Source organism: Galeopterus variegatus, unplaced genomic scaffold (genome assembly GCF_000696425.1).
Source record: "Galeopterus variegatus unplaced genomic scaffold, G_variegatus-3.0.2 Scaffold1089, whole genome shotgun sequence".
Taxonomy (NCBI): domain Eukaryota; kingdom Metazoa; phylum Chordata; class Mammalia; order Dermoptera; family Cynocephalidae; genus Galeopterus; species Galeopterus variegatus.
In genome coordinates this window covers 393,452-413,319 of record NW_007727200.1, presented here as the reverse complement: position 1 = coordinate 413,319, position 19,868 = coordinate 393,452, and the positions used below count along the sequence as shown (strand labels likewise).

Genomic DNA, 19,868 nt, shown 5'->3' with positions numbered 1-19,868 from the left:
GACTGCTGGGTAAAGATAGCAGATTGGGCATGCTTTTACTCTTCCTGTTTATAAATCCTAACGAAACTACACGAGAAAGTTTTTTTTTTTTTAAGGCATAAGCCCATTAAGGACAAAGTAGATTTGGAAAGAGACAGTATCAACAAAATTTTGGAGGCTGAAAAGCAAATAGATGAATTTAAGTGACTTCTTAACAAAATTGAGAGAGCTGCAGCCTAAGTAGGCAGTGGATAAAGCCAAAAGTAACCTGATTTACAACCCTAAACTCCTAAGCGGCTGAGGATTTGGCATCAGCAAGAAGAACGGAAACTAGAAGGCTGTGAAGTAATTGGGGGTGAAGGTGGAGCCTAAAAACTGGCGTTTTTCTCCTACTAAGTGTGAGTTTCTTTAACAGGAATTAAGTTTTATTAAATGTCATGTTAGGAACTATATATGAGTGTATAATTTTTCTCTTTTGCCCTTTTTAACAGCTTTATTGGGTATAAATATATAAAATAAATATAAATATATATTTATTATAAATAAATACAAATATATATAATTTACATGCTATAAAGTTCACCCATTGTAATTGTACAGGACAATGACAGTGGCGAAGCCATCACCGAAGTCCAGTTTTAGAATAATTGCATCAATCCATAAAGTTTCCTTGTGCCTGATTAGTTGGTACTTGCTCCCACACTCAGTCCAAGGTAATCACTAATTTGCTTTCTGTCTATAAATTTGCCTTTTCTAGACTCTCCTTTGCTTTTAATATGTAAATTATTCTGATTGATTTCCTAATATCAAAACATGCTTGCATTTTTAGAAAACTTAAATTTCAAACAACTGTATTTTCTCTAAATATATCAGCTGAATAATTAGTATCTATACTGGGTTCTTAACATGGAGTTCATGCTTGATTTCAGGGAGTCCTTGATCCCCTGAAATTATAAGCAAGGTTTTTTTTATATGTGTAAACATTTGGGGAGAGGGTTCATAGATTTTCTTAGTTTTCCAAGACTGAGATAAATAAAACATACCTTCTATATGTCTAAGATAAATATTTTAACATGTCTTTTTACTTTTCTCCCTTTGCCCCATTTTCCAGGTTTTGTCTTATTTGGAGTTTTAGTTACAGATTGTTATTACATTACTTATGTTTTTAGAATCCCTTAAGAGGAGTTTTAGCAATATTGATTTAGATAAATTCACAACTCATCAGTCTTGAATTTGTTTGGCTGAAGTTTTTCCACATTAAAAAAAAGAAAGAAAAGAAAATTTCCATGGATTGTTATTCTGAGGTGTGTGTCTACTGATATGTATTTTGTTATCTCACATGTGTAATATTTTGCTTTACCAGGTGTCTTTTCCACTGTACCCTTCTGTTGTCCTCTTACATTTACTGCTGCATTTGAGAAGTAAGACACCAGTCTGATACTCTTTTCTGTGTAAAGAATGTAGTTGTTGGTGGGCTTTCCCACACATTTCTCACTTGAACTTTTTCAGGGCTTTTTTCTTTTAACATTCTTGTCTTGTACTGAATGACCATGTTGATCCAAAGAATCAAGCCTTTCTTTAGCTGAGGAAAACTTCCTATTTGTTCTTTGATCATTACTTCTCATTGTGAAACTCCTATTGACAGATAACTCAATTTTAAACATTTACTCTTTGTGGGTTTCTTTCTTTCTTTCTTTTTTTTTTTTTTCTCTTCCAGCTTTTACACTTTCTGCTCTGGATTCTGAGAGAGTTCCTCAAGGTGGTCTTCTGATTCACTAATTAGGCATTCAGTAGCATCCCTTCTATTTGATGCTTCTATTGAGTTTTCGGGGGAGAAAGTGGGGATGGGTGTTTCTTTAAAATACCCTGTATTTGTGCTTGAATAGGGAGTCAGTGTACATGATAAATATTTTCAAAAACATACTCAGTGAAAAATACATCATTATCTTCATCATGTTATCCTGTCCCTCGGTTTCTTGTGCTTGCTTCCAGAGATAGCCAATGCATATATAAGCATATAGGTTAAATTGTCTTTTTGTTTTTTATTACTTATTTTTCATTCACAGACTGCTCCTGTTTATCTTAGAATACAAGTTAGGTTTTAATATTTTCTCCTATTTCCTGTATTGACTTGGTGTGAACAGGTGCTCTTTGCTGTAATTGTCAGTCTTAATCTCCTTTCAGTCTGCCAAATTCTTATATAGCCCTTTTATTTTCTTTTATGTGCCGAGATTTATAATTGAAAGTCTAGTGTGATTGTTTTCAGCAGCTGATGTATGCTCTTTTAACAGTGATTTAGGACACTCTACAATTTCCCCATACATACCTCATTCCACAGTGTGACTGGTATATTCCTCATTGAGCAATTACTTATTGAGTGCACATGGGAGAGATACTTTACCTTGCTTAAGGGGTCAAGAGGTAATTCCTTTGGCTAATCAATTAGTTAAAATAGAGCACAGTTAAATCTCCTAATTGCCATTATTTATTAACTTGTATGTGGTATGGTTCTCTAAGTTTGTTGTTTCATAGAAGATGCTCTCTAAAGTCTAGACTCTTGGTAGCCTTCCTTTGTCATCTTCCTCATCCCAGGGAAAATATATAAATGAATACTTTATTTGAAGTTACAGATAATGCATTGAAGTTGTGAACTTGGTAGAATTTTCCAAGGAGTGTTGGCCTCCTGCCTTTGAGTGAACAGTGAATGCCCAAACGAGACACCTGAAATTTGCCCCTTTCCCTCAAACCCCATATCCAGCTAATCCTTTTGATGCCTTTTGATTTTCTTTTTTAAATACTTTGTGACTCCATCTGCTATTTCTCTGAATCTCCACCATAACCACCCTCACCCAGGCTTCTCTCACCTCTTACCTGGATCACTGTAGTCTCTCTCTAATGTGGACCACACTATAGTAGTACAAGTAATCTTTTCAAAACACAAAATCATGTCACTGTCTAGAAACCTTTTAGTGGCTTTCTGTTCTTAGGAAAACTCAAATTCTTACCCTGATCTTTGGTGCCATATTCAGCTTTTTCTCATACCACTCATTCCCTTCTGCCTTTTAATTCTCTTATACTTTCCTTTTTCATTCCATAAATATACAGTGCATTCTTCTGCCTCAGGGACTTCACCCTGCCCCCCTGTCTCATATTCATCTCCATATCTCAGTTCGTATGTTACATAGTCAAAGAAGCTTTCTTTGATCTTCATGCGATTTTCTTTAATCTTCATTTTTTTCATTCTTCTTCAGAATACTGACCACTTACACCATATAGAATCCTTGAGAGGATTATCTAAATTAATAAATATTGGGGTACCTAGCATATAGTAAGTACTTACTGTTAAGTCATTGTAAACACTTACATTCATCATGTTTTCTCTTCTGATATATTCTGAAGCTCTGTTGATTCTGACTTGTTCTCATACCTGTCACCTTTCTTAATCTTTACTGTGACTGTTCATGATTTAGAAAATCATTGCAATGGTAGAACTACTTTTTTCCAATATGTACATTGCCACTGCTGGTGGGTTTTTTCCCCCCCTAAAATGCAAATCTGGCTGATGTCCCTGCCAAAAAATTTGTAATGACTTAACATTTCTTTCCAGATAAAATCTAAATTTAGTAAAAGTCTTGCCTCCCTATTCCTCTTCTTGTCTTGGGGTTTTTGGGGACCACACATTGCACCTTTGCCTAGAGTGTCCCCTAACCTGTCAGATTCTTCTCCATTACTCACCCAAACACAAGGCAGATGCAAGCTTCTCTTATGCCCCCTTTTTTCTGTGCTAACTCTTTAATAAGCTATTCGTTTAAGAGAATTACTCAGCGCCTACTATGACTATATGCTAGACACTATGCTGGGTAGTAGGAAACAAGGGAGAGCAATACAGACAGGGTTCTTGAGGACACATCATTTAAGCTGGGGCCAGACAGATAAATTGGAATTAGCCACATGAAGAGCTTATCCAGGAAGAAATGTCTAGTTCTTGGCCTCAGGGAGTTCACAGTCTATCAGAGAAGCAGATATACGGACAACTATAAAGTCCAAAACTCTTCCTGGCCTGCAACACTTGCACCAACTCATCTGAGGTGGGAACACACTAGCTGTCATTCAGGCATTCAGATCTATTAAGTTCCCTCAGATTTGGGGCTTTTCACAAGGTTCCCTTGAATTGGAATGCTCTTCCCCTAATCTTTACATGGCTGTTACTGAAGAAATGAACAGTACAACAGATTGAGAAAGAAGTCACAAAGGAAAGAACTAAAGCCTCTGAAAGGCTCAGTGGCCAAAGAGATGTCAGATAACCAACTCAGGCCCCCTCCCATGCCCTGAAATGCTCAAGTGTCAGTGAGAAAGTGTCAACCAACTCAGCCCTCCTTTTTAAATTTTGTTTCCACTACTAAATTTACATTTACTTCACTTGTTCAGTTTGTCATTTGAATGGCAAGTTAGCAAGTTTTTTTGTTGTTGTTCTTTGTTGTTGTTTTTTTAAAGATGACCGGTAAGGGGATCTTTACCCTTGACTTGGTGTTGTCAGCACCACGCTCTCCCACGTGAGCTAACCGGCCATCCCTATATAGGGATCCGAACCCGTTGCCTTGGTGTTATCAGCACCACACTCTCCCAAGTGAGCCATGGGCCGGCCCTAACAAGTTTTCTTGCTGGATTGTAGGTAGCTATTAAAAATTGTTAGCCAGTAAAGTGACATATCAGAACCCAGTGTGAAGTAAGTTCATGCTGACAGCACTGTGTGAAAATTGGGTGTGAAGGAGAAGCTGACGATGGTGAGGTCAGTTTGTCTATTTTAAGAATTTGGTAAAGAGGAAATGTAGACTTAAACTGTTCTTGTGCTTATCAAGCTTTATCTTATTGTTTCATTACTAGACATTAGCATATTTTCCTCCTTGTGTGCCTTGTACATAGCAAACTGTTTATTTGTTGATCATACAAAGGGTTTTAAAAAATTTTTTTTTGGCCGCTCACTGGTAACAGGGATCAAAACTTGGACCTTGGTTTTATCACCACCCTCTAACCAATGAGTTAACCAGCCAGCCAAGAAGGGTTAATTTTTCTGAAAATTTTCCTTGGTCAGAAAACGTACGGTTGAACAACTTGATATTTAATGGGGAAAGGCAGTCTAATAACTGAAGACAATATTAAAGAAATTTTGTTATCTCAGATTAGTAATAATGAGTATAGATTAATTTTCTTCTGTCTTCCTGTGCTTTATAGAAATGTTTCAGGATCTCTCTTACCTACAGTTTCAAAGAGGTCCTTGTTAATGTGTTTGGCTTTGGAATTAACATACTAAGGGGCCATTATTATTATTTTCTTACGTCACCATCTAAAATTTCAAATTGCTTTTTTTGGTTTACAGTTCTCTCATTGTATCACTCTCCCTAAATTCTGATTCTCACTAGTCAGTATTCCCTTATACACTGTCTGAAATTATCATGGTTAGGGAAATATATATCTGAGTAAATCTATGTATTTTAGTAATCCAAGGGGAAGACTCTTGCACAGAGGAAACAAGTGAAGTTGCAAATGAGAGGAGCTCATTAGCTGAGCAAGGTCTCAAACCTGTAATTGTGGGAAGTGACTTTGGAGTACTACAGGGAAGAGGGGAGAAAATGGCTGAGGATGATGGAATGTATTGGTGAAAAGGATAAGATGGGCTCCAACAAGATGGCTTTGGGTTAATTATATGTTAATTATATGTTATGTGAATTTCACTTCAAACACAAATACATGTGCGTATGCACATACCTACAAATATAGCCTGGAAGAGAATACACGAAATGTTAATAGTGGTTGGGGAGAATGGTGAAATTAACGGTGGTTGTTCTCTATATTTTAAACATTATCATGTTGCTATATTGCTTTAATGAGTATTGTAGTTTTGCTTCTTTCCCAAATTAGATAAGCTTAAATTTTATGCCAATATTTAATAAAAAAGAGTGGGAAATAAGGAAAATAATTTTCTTTGTTAGTCTTAAGGAATACAATTAATTTTCTGTTTCTGGCCACAAATAATAGCAAAAGTTGTTAATAGAAATGCATCTCGTGACTTTTTTCTTTTTTAAAAAAAATAGATAGGGTCAAATTATCTAGTAAAATCACTTATCTAAAAAGTCTCCAGATCAAGGCAAGTTCAGACATCACCCTAATGCCAAATGTAAGGTAACTTTAACTTTTATATTAAGTTGTAAGGAGTTGCTTTTAAGAATATGATTGAAAAGGTGAGGGGAAAAGTCATCTGGGTTGTGAGATCTGGAGGTGAAGGTGGTTTTTTTCATCTTCAGATCACCAGTGCTTGGCACGTGATGGGTGCTGAGTAGCTTGAGAACATTGCAGAGAGAAGGGCAGTAATAATGTCTCTGTTAGGGGTATTAAGTCCATAGTGGGTATAGGAAGAGATGGTAGAGGCTGTGGGACAGATGTTTTCATTCAGTGCAGTAGTATTTGCTGACAGGAAGAACATAGTGTATGGGTGAAGAAGGGGCCAAAGAAGAGAGTGCAGGAGTGCAGTAAGTGAGGGTTTGTGGAAACAGGCTAAGATGCAGTTCAAAGAGAAGGCCTGTCAAATCTTATTTTGTAAACTTCCTAAGTAAAAAATCCTGTCTGCTCACTGCCATCCTACTTCAGGGCCTGTGCAAGGGTACTGCATTGTAGAAGAGAAGGTGCTCTTTTAGTACTTAAGTATTTAAACCTTGTATCAAACCCGTATATAATAGCTTATTCCAAATACGCTGTATCTCAAATGTTTTCAGCAAGAGTTAGTGTATGACACTGGAGGTGCAACAAGAACTGTACTTAATGTATAAATGTCAGAAAGAGAAGAAAATATCAACTATAACTTTTTGTTGTTAAAAACAAGCTCTGGCAAGTTTTTTTTTTTTTTGTCTTTTTTTTTTCCGTGTCCGGCAACGGATCGCAACCCTCAGTGTCGCCCCCGGACCGGACCGGGACCGGCAACGGGATTGCAACCCTCGGCATTGCTCCCTCCCCTCGCTCAGCCAGTGAGCGGGAACCGGTCTGCATGTGGGATCCGAACCCTCGGCGGGAGCACCACCACGCTTCCCAAGCGGCGCACTATAGCAGTGCGCCACCGGGCCAGCCCTGGCAAGTTTTATTAAAGAAAAATTTTGCATGGTTTACTTTTCACCAGTCTCTTCTGGCATGCTTCTAATGATATCAGAATCACCTGGATCAATGATAGCCAGTGTGCCTACTCTGTAGTATTTCCCACATGCTGTGCCCAATTCAGTATTATTGCCACTGTAGTGATGGACAGCAATTTTGGCTTACATAGCATAGTACTCTATTTCAGATTTCCTCAAAGCTTGGCAGTTATTGGCAAGGGTGACCAATTTTGCTTTTCCTTGTCAGATCATCTTTAGAGTCTGGTTGTACCCTAGCATGAGCTTTCTGCTTTTCATAATGAGCTGGAGCCTAGAGTTGATTGACTCCAGCAACTTTTTCGTCTTCTTTGTGGCCACCATCTTCCTGCCTTAGGTGCGGGATGACCCCAACCAAGAGCAGCCACCAAGATGGCTGGGGTGAAAGAAAGCTCAACTGTAACGTTTTTTTTCCTGGTTTGATGCTTTTGCACATAAGCTGGTTTTTAAAAATTTTTATTTACTTACTTACTTTACTTACGTACTTACGTAGGTACGTACTTATTTGTGGCATCTGGCCATTATGGGGATTCAAACCCTGGACCTTGGTGTTATAACACCGTGCTCCAACCAACCAGCCAGCCCAAGCTGTTTTTTAAATGTGCTCCTTTTTGTTTCTAATTTCCACCTTATTGATGTCCAGTTATTTTTTAAATTTTGTTCTAAACATTCTCTCCTTTTGTCCTAAGTAGGTTTATTGTATAATTTAATTTGTTTCCCTTGATATTAAACACTATTCAGTACTTTTGAAAATAGCTTACTTAATAGCTTTTTCCACTGTGGGATTTTTTTCAAGAAATATTCAGATGTCAGCAATATGTGGGGCACTGTGTTATATTCTGTGGGAGTTACAAAGGTGGTTTAGATACAGATCTTTCTCCTGAAGATCTTTAAATTCCATAAGGGGAAGATATAGACAGAATGATAGAATGCTATGTGGTTTTCAGAGGAAGAACAGATTGCTTGAGCCTGGGTGGGTTAGTGTGATGGTTAATTTTATGTGTCTACTTGACTGGGCCACAGTGTCTAAATATTTGGTCAAATGTTCTGGATGTTTTGTTGAGTATTTTTTGGAAGAGATTAACATTTAAATCAGTGGATTTTGAGTTAAGTATATTGCCCTCCATCATGTGGATAGGCCTCATCCAGTCAGTTGAAGGCTTTAATAGAAAAAAGACTAACCTCCTCTGAGCAAAAAGGAATTGTTAGCTTTACTCTGCAGATTTTGAATCTACCAGGCCTCCACAATCCCATGAGCCAATTCCTTAAAATAAATCAATCAGGGCCCCCCCCCCCCCATATATATACTACATCCTGTTGATTTTGTTTCTCTGGAGAGCTCTGACTACTAAAGGTAATAATATCTACTTTGAAATTAAGGATAGCTTAGATGTGGGGAGGAGCTATAGTAGAGGACAGAAAACCTGATCGTGTACTGAGAATAATGAGCTTGGTTGGAACTTATGTCTGGGTAAGTAGATTAGGACCAGGTCTTACAGTTGATACTTAACTGAGGAGTTTTATTTCAAGACTACATCATAAATCTTATTCAAGATTTCAGTTTGAACTTAAGTGTCTTAACTAACTTGTCAGCATTTCTTTGATAATTCAGCCTTTCATTTGTTGCTTTCACATTTTGGTATTCAATAGATAGTTTCTTCTCCTTATCAATTGTTATTAAAGCCTAATTTATAGTTTTTAGTTTATATCAAAAAAGGGTTTGGGCAAATGTTAATGACGTCATTTTGCAGTTTCTAGCTTTACTGAATTGTCTATTTTTGTTTATCTGTGTTTGAACTTAGAAAGTTTTGGTATTTTATAATAGAGGTATTGTATTGGGATGTTGGTCACTACAGCTCTCCCCTCTAGCCATATGTGGCTTGTATGTACAAGTATTAATAACTGGTAACCAGGTTTGGCATTACGGTGATGTTTGAACTTGCCTTGATCTGGAGACTTTTTAGATGTGATTTTGCTAGATAATTTGATCCTATCTGTTTTTTAAAAAGAGGAAAAAACAGTCATGAGATGCATTTCTATTAATAACCTTTGCTATTATTTGTAGCCAGAAATAGAAAATTAATTATATTCCTCAAGACTAACAAAGAAAATTATTTTCCTTATTTCCCACTCTTTTTTATTATTAAACATTGGCCTAAAATTTAGGCATCTAATTTGGGAAAGAAGCAAAACTAGAATACTTATTAAAGCAATATAGCAACATGATAATGTTTAAAATATAGAGGACGACCACCACTAGTTTCACCATTCTCCCCTATTTTTTTTTTTTTTTTTTTTTGTCTTTTTTTTGTCTTTTTTGTGACCGGTAAGTGGATCGCAACCCTTGGCTTGGTGTCGCCCGCACTGCGCTCAGCCAGTGAGTGCACCGGCCATCCCTATATAGGATCCGAACCCGCAGCGGGAGTGCTGCTGCGCTCCCAAGCACCGCACTCACCTGAGTGCGCCACGGGGCCGGCCCTCCCCAACCACTATTAACATTTTGTGTATTCTCTTCCAGGCTATATTTGTAGGTATGTGCATATGCATATGTATTTATGTTTGAAGTGAAATTCACATAACATATAATTAACATATAATTAACCCAAAGCCATCTTGTTGGAGCCCATCTTATCCTTTTCACCAATACATTCCATCATCCTCAGCCATTTTCTCCCCTCTTCCCTGTAGTACTCCAAAGTCACTTCCCACAATTATTTTTTTTTTTTTTTTTTTTGTCTTTTTTTTGTCTTTTTTGTGACCGGTAAGTGGATCGCAACCCTTGGCTTGGTGTCGCCCGCACTGCGCTCAGCCAGTGAGTGCACCGGCCATCCCTATATAGGATCCGAACCCGCAGCGGGAGTGCTGCTGCGCTCCCAAGCACCGCACACACCTGAGTGCGCCACGGGGCCGGCCCTCCCCAACCACTATTAACATTTTGTGTATTCTCTTCCAGGCTATATTTGTAGGTATGTGCATATGCATATGTATTTATGTTTGAAGTGAAATTCACATAACATATAATTAACCATTATGAAAGGTACAATTCGGTGACATTTAGTGTAGTTACAGTGTTGTGCAGCCATCTCTCCTTAGTTTCAAAACATTTTCATTATTCTAGAAAAACAGCCCTACCTGCTAAGTAAACCTTTCCAGTAACCCCCTAATAATCACAATATGTGACATTTTGTGTGTGGCATTAACTTAGCATAATTCTTTGAAGCTTCATTCTAGATGTAACATGTTAATATTCCATTAAATATAAATTTATTTTTACATATGTAATGTGATGTAAGATACATATTTATATATGTAATCACAATTTGTTTATTCATTTGTTGATGGGCATTTGGCTATTATGAATAAATCTGCTATAAACATTTGTGTATAAGTTTCTGTATAGTCTGTGGTACTTTGTTGTGGCATATGCTTTCTTTTCTGCACAGTACTTAGTGCACTTCCTAGACTGTAAGTTCCCTGAGGGTGAGGATATTAGTATGGTGCTTACTTAATATTGCTTAAATATTGTAAGCCTGCTGAATTATTACATTTTCATTAATTCGTGATGATCTCCAAAATATGACAGAATCAGATCAGTAATCTATTCAATAACATTCTGACTAATAGTAGCATTAAGGCTTAATTTGAAGCGTAATGCTGTGTCAGCTTCAAGGATTAGGATGTGTTGAAGAAACAGGTAGTGGTACTTATTAGAGGCATTACTGGTTGTATTGAGTGTTGAATGGACCTTCGAATCCAAGTAAGCAAATAGACTTAGCACTTTGAGAACAGGAACTGGTTCCCTTAGCACCTAGCATAGTCCCTTTCACATAGGTGGTGCCCAGTAAGTATTTGAAGGAAATGAAATACAGCAGTTAGGTTTAGATCAAAGACTCTAAGCCTATTACCTGTGGGTATTTAAATTGGAATGTGTAGTTGCTGCAGTATCCCAAAATAAAAAAAAAAAAACTAGTAAAGTAAAAATGTTTCTTCCTTAAAATACTAAGTATCATGAATGGAAGAAAAGATAGGAACATAATTCTAGGATCCTAGGTTAAATTAAATGTTTAAATTTAACCCCAAAGAATTATGAAGAATGAGATGATAGGAAGAATTCATAGCGGACTTTGTGGGTCAGGTGCAGGCACTTCTGCCATACATGATGTATACTTTCCAGCCCTAAGCGTAACAGAGTTTATGGAATAACTAGGATTAGAGGACAGACCATTCAAAACCTGTGCAAGTTTGTAATTTGAGCGTTAACAGAAGCCTAATAAAAATTCTAGCATGGGGCCAAGCCCGTGGCGCACTCGGGAGAGTGCGGCACTGGGAGCGCAGCGATGCTCCCGCTGCGGGTTCGGATCCTATATAGGAATGGCCAGTGCGCTCACTGGCTGAGAGCGGTGTGGGTGACATCACACCAAGGGTTGTGATCCCCTTACCGGTCACGAAAAAAGACCAAAAAAAAAAAAAAAATTCTAGAACGTTTAAAGACATGTTAAATTCCTAAAACAAACACTACAGTAAATTTAGAACTTTTCCTTTAAAAAACAATAAAGGCGAAGGTAGCCTGATGGAAGAAGGTATAAGGAAGAGTTGAGACTGCTGCTGGAGACAAGAAAAGAGTGTATCAAGATCAGTGAGAACCATGCAAAAAACACTTCTAAGACAGAATAGGAGCCAGATTGAGCCAAGAGGCTTGCTGTATTTAGTTGCTGTTACCTGCTAGTATAAAAAATAAATCACATGTTAAGAAAAATTGGGGATGAACTAGTGTGATTTCTAAATGTACTGACGTATTCCCTTACCAAACTGTATATGAGCTAATTCATGTGTTGTAGCAGAATAGTACTGAGAATTCTCTGCCTTTTTTGTGCTTGTCATGCCTCCTTTCTTTCTACTGTCAATGCCCAAGCTTCAACCTTCAGGATCTCTCATTTGTTCTACAGCATCTTCCAGCTGTGTGTGCCCTTCTGCTCTCTCTCTTCTAAGTTGTTCTTTTCAGTGCTACAAGAATTGTATTCTGTTAAAAACCCTAAATCTGATCAAGCCAATCTCTATCATTAGAGCTAGTTTCTCAAACTTTTGGTGTGTGCACATCATTCCATGGTTTCTATTTTCATGCTTTTTCATTTTGCCTTGTTTGCTGTATGATAGAGGTTTTCTTTACATCATATTTTGGATAGTGTGCCCATAGTTTAAAATTCTACTACTTTTAAGATCCTACCTTTAGGACCTTAAATAACAAATTTTAAAGTCTTCATTTATTAACTTATCGACTAACCAAAAAGTTGTATTAGGTGACTACCTGCTTGACATGAGAGTGTAAGTTTATATACTTCCTTTTGTGTTTTCCTCTGTCTCCATTCATTTCCATCTCCCTATTTTTGTTAGAATGGTATGTCATATACTGTTTCAACTTATTTTGTCCCACTTTGTAGCGTTTTTCAGAACTAATAAATTTACATTCTGTTCTAGAACCATAGTAAATGATCATGTACACTTATGTGCATAAATGTTCATCTGTTATCTTTTAGGGGGGAGGGCAGATGGCTAGTAAGGGGATCCAGAACCCATGACCTTGGTGGTACAAGGCTGTGCTCTAACCAACTGAGCTAACCAGCCAGCCCCATCTCTTATCTTTTGATAGCACTGTTTCCATGAATTCTTTATTTTGATTTAGCAAAGCATAAGTGTATGGCTTATAGTGCACTCAGTATTTTTCTAGAAATACAATGAAAGCTTTTGGTCAAATTTAGGTCTTCATATCAGGAATTTTCTATTCTGTTATATCTTTGATTGTATGTGCTCTTAGTCTCTTGTCTACCTCGGGGGCAGCAGTTAACTGTTGGAGCTTCATAATATCATCAGCTTTTGATCTTTTTATTACTGTACAGGGGGTCGTCAAAAGTTCATGGAAGGCTTCGTATTATCTTTTAATTTAGTTTTTCCAAAAACTTTTTGAAGTACTCTTGTACTATTTGTTTATGTCTTGTTTACTTTTTCTCACAATTGTTCTCTGTTAATGACTTGTTTTTACTTCATTGACTGTTCTGTTGTTGCATTTATTAGTTGAGCTGTTTTATTTGTCTTGTATAAATTTTCTCTTTCCTTAATTTTGCATGCTACCTTTTCAGTGTCATTTTGATGTCAAGAGGCTTTTTTTTTTTTTAACTGGTAACGGGATCGCAACCCTCAGCTTGGTGTTGTCTGCCCCACGCTCAGCCAGTGAACGCACTGGCCATCCCTATATAGGATCTGAACCCGCGGCCCCAGCGCCACCAGCGCTGCACTCTCCCGAGTGAGCCACGGGGCCGGCCCAAGAGGCTATTTTTGATTCCATGCTTTCTGCTCTCTTTTCCTTATCTTACATCTTTTGGTGCCTGCTGCTTGCCTAAACATGGAATGCAGATTCTCTTTTAATTCATTCTGAATTCACCTGGTGAGTAGGAAAAAAATATACTGAAGTGTTTTTCTTATATTCTTACTCAGCCAGCAGCACAGTCAACCCAGAAAACTTCTGTGACCAAATGTTTGGAGATTTCTCCTCATTAGCTAGCAAGCCATCAGTTCTGAAGTGGACATCAGCTGGATATCCTCTAATTCAATTCAGTTCTGATACTATCTAACTGTAAAAAGTGTGAGATCCCACAGTGGATTGAGAACTCAGTCCCCAAGACTGCTCCCCCCTTCTTAAATCCCTATCCCATCACCACCTCCCACCCCCACCCCCAAGACAGGACCTCACTGTGTTGCCCAGGCTGGAGTGCAATGGCTGTTCACAGGTGTGATCCCACTACTGATCAGCACGGGAGTTTTGACCTCCATTTCCCTCCCACCACTTCTGATGCCAATCGCAAGCTCCAGGTTGTCTTACCTGTGCTTCTGACCAACTGGCTGTAAATCAGGGCCTCCACAACCTACCTCTTGGGTTCTGTTGATTTGCTGAGCTGCTCACAGAACTCAGGGAAACACTTACTTACCTTTACCAATTTATTATAAAGGATATCACAAAGGATACAGATGAGAAATGCATAGGATGAGATATGGGGGCAGGGGCGCAGAACTTCCATGCCTTCCTTGGGCGTCCCACCTTCCAGGAACCTCCACATGTTCAGCCATCCAGAAGCTCTTCAAATCCTGTCCCTCTGGGTTTTACGAAGGCTTCATTATATAGGCATGATTGACTAAATCATTGGCCATTGGTGATCAATTTAACTTTCAGTCCCTCTCCCCTCCTCGGAAGTTGGGTGATCCTGAAGCTACCTAGTAGCTACATCAGTCAACTTATTAACATACAAAAAAGACACATCATTTTGGAGATTCTACAGATTTTAGGAGTTGTATGCCAGGAGAATGGTATGAAGACCAAATATATATTTCACAATATCACACCTGAGTATAGTTTGCTTCTCTGTGATTTTTGTAGGAGAGCCTTTGACACCCCACTCCCCTTCCCAGGATGATCTAATCTGCTATTTATTTATTATTATTACTATTTTTAATAATCTGCTGTTTAGGACTTGTGGGGCTTTATTCATTGTGTTGGAGTTGAGGTTGGGGGTGAGATTGATTTATTTGTAATTTTCTTAGTCCTGCTTTCTCTTCTTCAGCCTTCCTTTTGGATAAAGGTCAGAGTGTAAAATCTTGTGACTTCTGCTACTGTTTGGCCACTGAGAGAAGGAGAGCTTCAAGTGGGCATTCCACATCTTTTGCCTATCCAGTGAAAATTTCTCTAGGGGAGGAGCAAGCAGGGGATGCTACATAGGGATTCTGGATTTGGTCTTGTACTAACTCATTCTGTATCTGAATGATACTTTTTAATAAAATTTTGTGGCATGAGTTTGAGATCTTTTCTTGATTTGGGGGTATTTTAAGTTCCTTTTGTTTATTTCCTTCAGTTTTAGGGAAGGATGTTCTTCTGTAAACCTACCTATGCTACCATCTTTCTTGGAAGTCTCATAAGTACTAGTAAGAATTTTTAGAATAAGAAAATAGGACATTATTTAAACTGAAATAACATTCATCATCAATCTAGCTCTGGATCAATTCTGCAGAAGAGTACGTATTCAGTATTAAAGGGTTTACTTCTTTTAAGATACTCTTTAAATTTAAATGAATAGTATCCAATCTTTCAGACTTTCTTATTTGGAACTTTCATATGGATGGGGAAATTTTCAGAAGTCTCCTAGGACAGTGAACCTGAAACTTTAGTATTCATAAGAAATTGGTTTGGGGCCGGCCTGGTGGCGCACTGCTACAGTGCGCCGCTTGGGAAGCGTGGCGGCGCTCCCGCCGAGGGTTCGGATCCCATATGCAGACTGTCCGCTCACTGGCTGAGCGAGGTGTGGGAGCAACACCGAGGGTTGCGATCCGTTGCCGGTCACGAAAACAGACAAGAAAGGAAAAAAAAAAAAGAAATTGGTTTGGGGCCGGCCTGGTGGCGCACTGCTACAGTGCGCCGCTTGGGAAGCGTGGCGGCGCTCCCGCCGAGGGTTCGGATCCCATATGCAGACTGTCCGCTCACTGGCTGAGCGAGGTGTGGGAGCAACACCGAGGGTTGCGATCCGTTGCCGGTCACGAAAACAGACAAGAAAGGAAAAAAAAAAAAGAAATTGGTTTGGGGCCGGCCTGGTGGCGCACTGCTACAGTGCGCCGCTTGGGAAGCGTGGCGGCGCTCCCGCCGAGGGTTCGGATCCCATATGCAGACTGTCCGCTCACTGGCTGAGCGAGGTGTGGGAGCAACACCGAGGGTTGCGATCCGTTGCCGGTCACGAAAACAGACAAGAAAGGAAAAAAAAAAAAGAAATTGGTTTAAATGCAGATTTCTGGACCCTGTCCCCAGAAAGTCTAGTTCAGCGGAAATCTTCATTTGTAGCCAGCTTACCCTGTTGTAGGTGGTCCACAGTTTAACTGTGAATAATGCTATCTTCAGTGTGAAAATAATCAGATTTAATTATACAGTAGATATTTTAGGTAAGTAGAACATTTCAGGCTGTCCTGTGGGGCTGAATAGGTGCTTGGCTCGGCCTCTAGGGTACTTACTGCTTGCCAAGGTAAATGTTACCTTCATTGTCTTCTCTTTTTCCTAAAGCTGTTTCCCAAACTTGGGGATTTTGTGGAGTGGAAAAATCTTCATTGCTTCTTCCGCTCCCAACGCAAGAAATATGTGATAGGTTGCCACATTTTTATTTTGCTTGATGAGGACATTAAAAATAAATCAACAATGAAAGAAAGGACATTTTAACACCCATTCTCATCACAACCACCAAAGATAGAAACAAATTTTTTTAAATGTTGGAAGAACACAACCTCAAATACTGATAGTCTTTTAGATTGAAAATTTGTACATTTAGCTTTAAACAAAACCTGCTCCATTTTTTTTTTATTTAATTTTTCAGCTACAGATTAATAAATACTTTTTCACAGATGACGTTTCAGAACTGCTGCTGCTTAGTACTTGGAACAGAATAACTAGAAGAAGTGCTACCAGATGATGACTAGAAACACAGCTCACATTCTCTATTTTCTCAACCAGTTCGATCCTTTGGTACAGAGGACAGACCAACAGATCGTCCAATACCACCTCGAGATGAAGTCTTTGAATATATTATATTCCGAGGGAGTGATATTAAAGACCTCACTGTTTGTGAGCCACCAAAACCACAATGTTCTTTGCCTCAGGACCCAGCTATCGTTCAGGTAACTACTAGTAAATTTGTCTTGGAGTGCGAGTAAACTTCACACACATGCCGGGCCTTGGCTTTTGTCTCTCCCAATTGAATGTTTATGTAGCTTATTTGTATGTTACCTAGATACCTAAAATTACCTGGATAATGTTCTCATCTAGGTTTTTCTCTTTGGATCATAAATTAGGACTAAATAAGATAAGAAATAGCTGAGGAATTTATTTTATTATGGAATATTTTCTAATTTTAACAATTACAATAACATTTATTGAGCGCTAATTCTATAAGAAACACTTAACACACTGTACATGTAATAAATAAATACTCATAACATACTCTGAACTTGGTACCATAATTATTCTCATTTTTACAAGTGAGGAAATTGAGGTGGAGCCACAATGTCAGCAGACCAAGGCAGTCTGGCTCCAGAATCTAGGATACATGCCACTGTATGAATTATTCAGATATGGTTCATATTACAAACCAGGGTGATTTGGGCTACTCTTAGGTAAGATTGTTAGGTTTAATGAAAAAAAAATAGTAAATCATGTTACATATTATATAATATGCAGTGTTATATAATAAGATAGCACAAACATAAAAGGATTTTAACATATATAGATAAGTTCTTGAGTTACCTAAATAAGGCATTTTTTAAAAGACCATAAGTATTCTCAGAAAGAGAAATTTAAAATTTGCGTATTTTATTAAAAATAGAAGCACATGGTGTGTAAACGATTGTACATTATGAATTAAGATACCCATTATAGTACATGTTTACATGTTTATTGGAAGCATGTGAAGAACTCTCTGAATTTCAGCTATAACAGAAGAGGCAGTTTCACATAAGAATATTTTTACTTGACGGCATAGCTGATTAAAAGGTTTAGACCCTCCCATGGTTTTCCTCCTGAATCCATTTACTTCTCAACCTTTTTTTCCTGTCATAAGCTTTTGTAATTTGAGCTGAAATATGCTTGTTGGTTTTTAACTTTTTCCTTTTTTATGCTGTTAATGATAAAAAAATCTTCTTAGTTTTTCACAAAATGGAATTTATATATATATATATATAATCTTACATAGGATTTATCTTGCTTTCAGCTATTAAAGGAAAATACCTAATGAACTCTTCTAAAGTAAATATAAAATTAAAGTGAAAAAAGAGAGAAAAGTACCTTTTAACATTTATTTACGGGCCGGCCCGGTGGTGCACTGGAGAGTGCGCCGCTTGGGAGCGTGGCGGCGCTCCCACCGAGGGTTCGGATCCCATGTGGAGACCGGTTCCCGCTCACTGGCTGAGCGCGGTGCAGGCGCAACACCGAGGGTTGCGATCCCATTGCCAGTCCCCGGTACGGGCGTGACACCAAGGGTTGCAATCCCGTTACCAGTCAGTAAAAAAGACAAAAAGGGAAAAAAAAAAAAAAACATTTATTTACTATTTTTCCTGAATATAAAATAAGCTTTTTAAAATAAGAAATGGTAAATTTTGTTCTTGCAACATAAACTGGGAAAATTCTCTAATCTCATCTGTGTCCAGCCCCCTACCCCCCACCAGTCTCAAGTGTTACTATTGAGGAAGGAAATCTAAAGGAATTCAGAGAAAATGTGACTCTCTTAAATGGAGAAAGTGACACATTCTTAAAAGAAACAGCTGCCTGTGCCAAAGACTGAAGTTATTTTACTGTCTTTTTCTTATATGTGTCTTTCAGTAATACTCCAGGGAACCATTTGTTTTAGTAGTCAGTTTTATGGAAGGAGAAAAACCAAGAGAGCACAAATCAAAATGGTGTTGAATAACTTCATCCACCCACCATAAACTTCTGCTTGATCTTTTTATTCATTCATTTAGCAGTATTAATTAAGTACCTGGCATGTGCCTGACACTGCAGTGAACACAAAGACAGGGTCCTGCTGCCAGTGAACTTATATCCTGGTAGCCTCTAATATGTTTCGTATTATGAAATATTTTATATTTATAATAAGATAAATTAATATATAAAGTATATATGTATTAAAATTTATTTATTTATTTTGCTTTTCTTTTAAAAACTCTTTGTATAGTTTTTGCAGTGGAAGATTAAAATATATTTTAAGGGGCTGGACGGTTAGCTCACTCGGTTAGAGTGTGGTGTTGACAACACCAAGGTCAAAGGTTTGGATCCCTGTACTCACCAGCTGCCAAAAAAAAAAACCAATACACACATATGTATTTTTTACTTTGGTAAGTTAAGGTTTTTATAAAATGTTCCTCAACTCAGTGTAACTATATGTAAAACTGTAAATAGTTTTGTGTGCAGTATGTTTGTTTCTGCATGTCTTTCATGTAAATTTAATAGTCGGCTTCAAATGATTGAAAATAACAGTAAAATTGCAAGTGAGATGTCTTTCTTATGTTAGCACCAGACTAAAACCCAGTATTACTAAATGATTTTCTCATGGTTTTCTTTAAGCAAAGTTACTTTACTTACTCAAATAACTAATTCTTTCCTAAATCTGCTATAAAACTCTCAAGTCAAAGGGGGAGTTTATTGTAGGAAAAAGTATTTGTAAATCACATTGAGTATAAATAGAACATATAGACAGATATTAAAATCAGAAGGTTGTTCAATGGTTTTAATGTTAAATGAATATTTAAGTTATTGTAATTGTTTTTGTGTCTAGTAGTTACAGTTTAATAGTTTTCTTAATAAAAAATCTGAATATTTTCCATTATATACATGTTGTTTAGAGCTTGGGAGAATAACACATGATTTTTCTTCAGTCTTCACTAGGCTCATCTACTTCTTCATTCCAGTCAGTGGGTTCCTATGGACCTTTTGGCAGGATGCCAACATACAGTCAGTTCAGTCCAAGTTCATTAGTTGGGCAGCAGTTTGGTGCTGTTGGTGTTGGTAAGTGGTGCTTTTTTAGGGGGATGGGGTAATCTCCCTTTCTTTACCTTTACCACAATGGTATAGAATGCTTACCACAAACTTGGAAATGTTTGATGTTCCTTTTGTAACCTTATTTTATAATGTTGAGGACA

The 19,868-nt window shown here is 37.8% G+C and overlaps 1 protein-coding gene across 4 annotated transcripts in view; it reads left to right on the top strand.

The window, feature by feature from the left end:
• LSM14A (LSM14A, SCD6 homolog A (S. cerevisiae)) overlaps positions 1 to 19,868 on the top strand; it is a 54,742-nt gene that overhangs the window by 10,294 nt on the left and 24,580 nt on the right. For all 4 annotated transcript variants that reach the window (XM_008574710.1, XM_008574709.1, XM_008574708.1 and 1 more), the window contains exons 2-3: positions 16,693 to 16,856; positions 19,605 to 19,734. In XM_008574710.1, the coding sequence (XP_008572932.1) occupies positions 16,693 to 16,856; positions 19,605 to 19,734 (294 nt within the window). The remainder of the gene's footprint in view (positions 1 to 16,692; positions 16,857 to 19,604; positions 19,735 to 19,868) is intronic.